This window comes from Nicotiana tabacum, chromosome 24 (genome assembly GCF_000715075.1).
Source record: "Nicotiana tabacum cultivar K326 chromosome 24, ASM71507v2, whole genome shotgun sequence".
NCBI lineage: Eukaryota > Viridiplantae > Streptophyta > Magnoliopsida > Solanales > Solanaceae > Nicotiana > Nicotiana tabacum.
Genome location: NC_134103.1, coordinates 48,609,064 through 48,614,445, shown reverse-complemented (window position 1 = coordinate 48,614,445; position 5,382 = coordinate 48,609,064). Strand labels below are relative to the sequence as shown.

Here is a 5,382-nt window from a genome sequence, read left to right as displayed (position 1 = left end):
CGGTTTTAGCTTCCGCATTTATATTTGGATTATTGCAGTTACATCAGTTCTTCTTCATTAATTAAATTTAAATTTTTAAAAAGGATAAATTATTCTAACATTGGCTTGCCTAGCAAGTGAAATGTTAGGCGCCATCACGGTTCCGACAGTGAGAATTTTGGGTCGTGACAAAGAATTAGCTCCTTTTTTACTTCGTGATTTAGATCATTAAGCATGCCATTATTATAAAGGATAATTGCCTAACTCACAAAGTTAAAACCCTAATTCAAAATTATTCAAAGTCCAAGTCAAAAAATAAATTGGTATGGATGAGATAATATTTATATAATTTTTTAAGATTTATTAACTTTAATAGAATAGTATAAATCTTTGTAGACATCCAATACGAATCCTTAATATTACAGAGTACTAATAATTTTATGTTTGGTATTTTACTTAAATATATCAAGGATTTGAAATTTTACACTTTAATAAAGTGATTAAAACAATTAAATTTTAGAATTTATTACAATGACATGTTGGTTAATCTGTTATCTGTTAAAAATAAATTTGATATAGAAAAAAATTGTAATTTAATTATTTTTTTAATATTTAAGACTTTAAAATTAACTAAAAATTTTTAAGTGAAATGTCAGATCAATTTTTTGTTATTCTTTGAACATAGAATTTTTATTTGATAGAAATATTGTTATAGTATAACGTTGAAAAGTTGGAATGAGCTAAATATTAAGAATTTTAATCAAGAAAATTTATTTCCTCTAATTTTGAGAAAAAGTAAATAATTTTTTAAACCGATTTAACGAAATAATTCCTCGAGTCAACTAATTTGTTAAAGAATCAAATTCAATTCTTTTATAAATTCATCATATAAGCAATTGTAAAACTTTAGTGTACATAAATTTATTTCCACAAGAAGAACATTGAATATGAAAGAAACAAAAAAATAGAGCAACATTAATTACAATATAGTATTGAGAGTTGGTTACACGCGCAAAGCGCGTACCCTAAGACTAGTATTATATAACTTGGTAGGTTAATCAAACTCTTCCCGTATGGATTTTCCAATATCAGTAAGTTCTTGATATCATGAAAAAAAACAAGTTCTTGATCCTACTCTTCCCTGACTTCTTCTTCTTCTTGTTCATCTTTGCTTTGTAGAATATAAAGTCAGTATGGTGCTTAGTGTCTCAAAACTAGGTAATTTTCCTCTAGTATTAGTGTTACTACTAATTGTATTTCCAATTTCAACTGCTGCTAAGAGGAAGTGTGATTTTCCGGCGATTTTCAACTTTGGTGACTCAAATTCCGACACCGGTGGATTATCGGCGGCATTTGGTCAGGCTGGTCCGCCCGCCGGAGAGACATATTTTGGTTCCCCTGCCGGGCGCTACTCTGATGGTCGTCTTGTTATTGATTTTATCGGTAATAATATATATATATATATTGATTTGTCACTTAATTTCTCATTATTTTTTGCCTTACAAAAAAGTTCATCTTATTAGTACTATTTTACTACGAAGTTCATCTCAATATTTTTGCAATATTGCGATTGATCATCTATACAAATAGTTTGTCCCTTATCTTCTCCTTATTGTATTCTGAATAACCTTATCAGTTAAGGACTGGTGGAATATATGGGGACTGTGACTATTTTGGTTCTATTAGCAAGGCGCGTTTATTTTTGAAACAGAATCCACCGACGCTAATTTGCTTCTTATGTCTTTTTCTGCAATTGAGTGAGTCTTAACTGTTATCTGAGTTATTCTTTTTCTTGAAAATAACTAATTAAGCTGTTCTTCAAAACAATAATTTTTCACTTTTATTTTTTTGTTTTTGAAAACAAATCTGTTTCTTTTTTAACAACAAAAGGCGCGTTTATTTTTGAAAAAGGAATCCACCGACGCTAATTTGCTTCTTATGTCTTTTTCTGCAATTGAGTGAGTCTTAACTGTTATCTGAGTTATTCTTTTTCTTGAAAATAACTAATTAAGCTGTTCTTCAAAACAATAATTTTTCACTTTTATTTTTTTGTTTTTGAAAACAAATCTGTTTCTTTTTTAACAACAAAACACGTTTCTTCTGAAGGATAACAGTTGTTTTGGTTTTTCTATTTTATCAGATGTTTATATGTAAAGCCACATCGCTCTTTAATACAATATTATTGTCGTTCACGTATATCTTGCCGCAATTCACTGCACACCACCAACCAATTTGGTTAAATTATCATAAATATTTGAAACGACACTTAAAGTATGTTTATGTAAAGCCACATCGATACTTTCGTTACACTATTTTAATCGGTATAGATGATGTTTGCACGGTAAATAAAATTTATGCAATGTTTACACCAAATTTTACTAGTTTAACATGGTTAAGTAATAAGTTGAGATAAAAATATTTATTAATTATGATTTAATAATAATTATGTACATGAAGACATATATCATGTATAGTATAATCTGGTGTGAACAATACGAAGTGCAAGTAAGTTTTAACCCTGTTTAAACTGTAATTTTATCAAAGAGTTTCATCAGGTTAGTATTGAAGAAATTCTTGCCTAAACTTTGTCTTTTTTCTGTTTTTGGGTTCCCTTCTCGTTAACTCAAAGATAACACGATATAAAGCTAACTTATATACATTGATCTGTTCTAGGAAGTTTTTACTCTATTTTTAGGTTACTAATTTCGTTCATCGTACACGGTTACCTCTAATTAGTTCTTCGATGACCTAATGGTGTAATTGTTTTTTTCTACTAGTTTATCAGTGTATAGAAGTTAAACTAATACTATGATTTACGTTTGAGGTGGATTTTTTCAGCTGAAAGCTTAGGATTACCACATCTAAGTGCATTCTTAGATGCACTGGGTTCAAACTTCAGTTATGGAGCCAACTTTGCCACAGCTGGTTCGACAATCAGACCCCAAAACACAACTCTACATCAAAGTGGTTTCAGCCCCATTTCATTAAACGTTCAGTTTTACGAATTCAACGATTTCCATCGCAGGTCTCAGATTATCCGTAGCAAAGGTAATGGCATATTACTTTCGGGATGTTCATACTTTTTTTGTGGTGTTCCAATAATTACCATATAGTTTCTGGCCTAATTTTCTGGAGTTCATCATCTTCTTATTATTTCTGGAAAAATTTCAATGCACAGGGAATGTCTTTAGTCAGTTGATGCCTAAGGAGAAACATTTTTCCCACGGTTTATACACATTTGACATTGGACAAAATGATTTAACTGCTGGTTACTTCCTTAACATGACCACTGATCAAGTTAGAGCTTATGTGCCTGATTTAATGGATCAATTCACGACTGTAATCAAGGTAAATATTTAATCCAATCTTGATATAGAGCAAGATTTTGGCACACTACTAAGAGATGTTTCAGTATCCATTTATTGCATCAAAGTCGTAAAACAACTTTCTTTTAACTGAAAAATAACTCAACTCTACCTATATTACCTATAGAACACATAAAATATAGAAAATCTTAAATATCGTCCAAAAATACAAGTAGGTTGGTACTTCAATAACTCACCTTACTTAATTTTCTTCACATTGCACATACTCACCTTACTTTAAATTTTTTATTTTAAAAAAAACCCACTAAAAGTTTTAAAAACCCACGATGTATAATATGGGTGTAAGACATTGTGTACTAGATTGGATCAGAAAATGTGTTTTTATTTTCTTTTAAGTGGTGCCACGTGAATATTTTGAAGGTAAATTGGTAATGTATCCATAGTTACATGGCAAATTCATACATGTGGCAACCTACTTGTTTTTTATGAGATTGAATTTAACATTTTTCACGTTCTTATATAGCCATAATTAAATGATCTTTTCGTTACAAAAATTGGTTTTATAACTAAGTTGTAGAATAAAATGATAGTTGAATGACTATACATGAAAATTTGGAGGTTGTTATATATGCTATATATGGTGAAAATGGCAGGACATATATGATCAAGGTGGTAGATATTTTTGGATTCATAATACTGGGTCTGTTGGTTGTCTACCTTATATCTTGGATCGCCTGCAAATTACGGCAGCACAAATTGATAAGGCAGGATGTGCCTCTCCCTTTAATAAGGTGGCTCAATATTTCAATACTAAGTTGAAGGAAGCTGTGTTCCAGCTCCGAAAGGATCTTCCATTGGCTGCTCTTACCTATGTTGATGTATATTCTGCCAAGTATGAACTCATTAGTCACGCTAACAAGCATGGTACGTAAACAATTGTCTTTCTCATTTAATCTGAAACTGTTACTGGGTACATGCATGCATTGCACGTATTATAAGATAGTATAAAATAAAAATTTAATGTCGTCAACAAATGGACACAAAATAAGACATGAAATGTTCCCTTCTTTATTTTATCTTACGTCTTAAAGTATTGTTGTTGAAATTTAGGGTTTGAGCATCCACTACAAGCTTGCTGTGGGCATGGAGGAAAGTACAATTATAACATGAAACATGGATGTGGAAGCAAGATCAAGGTTAAAGGCAAAGAAATAATGTTGGGAAAATCATGCAAAGATCCATCAGTAAGAATCAATTGGGATGGTGTGCATTACACAGAGGCTGCTAATAGATGGGTGTTTGAAAAAATTGTCAATGGTTCATATTCAGATCCTCCACTTCCATTGAACATGGCATGTCATAAGCAATAAGCTTATTCATCAAAGATAGCAGAAAATTGATATCTATTTCGTTATAGTTCTCAACCTCCACCGCATTAATTTTTATTTATGTAGTCATCAGAAATTCACTTTGTTTTTAATTTGATTCCCAAATTTACCAGCAGTCGAAATTCTTTCATTTTTGGGGCACGTCAACTTTGCAATTCTTTCATGACACTAAGTAGGAGCACGTTACGTTATTTTGTTAAATGGGTGAAAACCAACTTGAGTACTTAAGTCTTAAGGAACTAATCATGATCTAAACTAAAAATCCAAAGTTTCTATGTTTATGTTTTTTAGTCTTTCGCTATAATGAAACTCTATGATGGATTGATTAAGATTAATTGCCTTTCCAATTCACCTGATCATTTCGGATGAATTGATTTAGCTTACAACTGACGGGTTGGGGTCCCCTCCAGTGATGTTTGGTCCAGTATTCTTCAATAGGGTATTGATTTGTGACACGCGTCCTATATACTAATCAATGGACAAGATCTCTTCAACTAAAAAGCTAGTTTAACCATGGTTCGGTTTCTCTTCTCTCCTGTTGATCTACGTCCATGTGGTCAAGACTATCAAACATATTTTCTTTCTTTTGCTTCATGCCAATGAATCATTGTTCTTTTATGGATTTGTTCAAGTCCATTTTAACATCAGTAAAGAGGAGGTGAAATTACCGAGAGATGTTTTTGTTTACC

At 31.3% G+C, this 5,382-nt stretch overlaps 1 protein-coding gene across 1 annotated transcript; it reads left to right on the top strand.

Moving 5' to 3' along the window:
• The first annotated feature begins 1,103 nt into the window (after nt 1-1,103).
• On the top strand, nt 1,104-4,820 carry LOC107796764 (GDSL esterase/lipase At3g26430). Its single transcript, XM_016619575.2, has 5 exons — nt 1,104-1,422; nt 2,818-3,027; nt 3,158-3,327; nt 3,959-4,229; nt 4,416-4,820. Exons 1-5 carry the CDS (start codon nt 1,173-1,175, stop codon nt 4,673-4,675), a joined length of 1,161 nt encoding a protein of 386 aa, XP_016475061.1. The 5' UTR covers nt 1,104-1,172; the 3' UTR covers nt 4,676-4,820.
• The last annotated feature ends 562 nt before the right edge of the window (nt 4,821-5,382 follow it).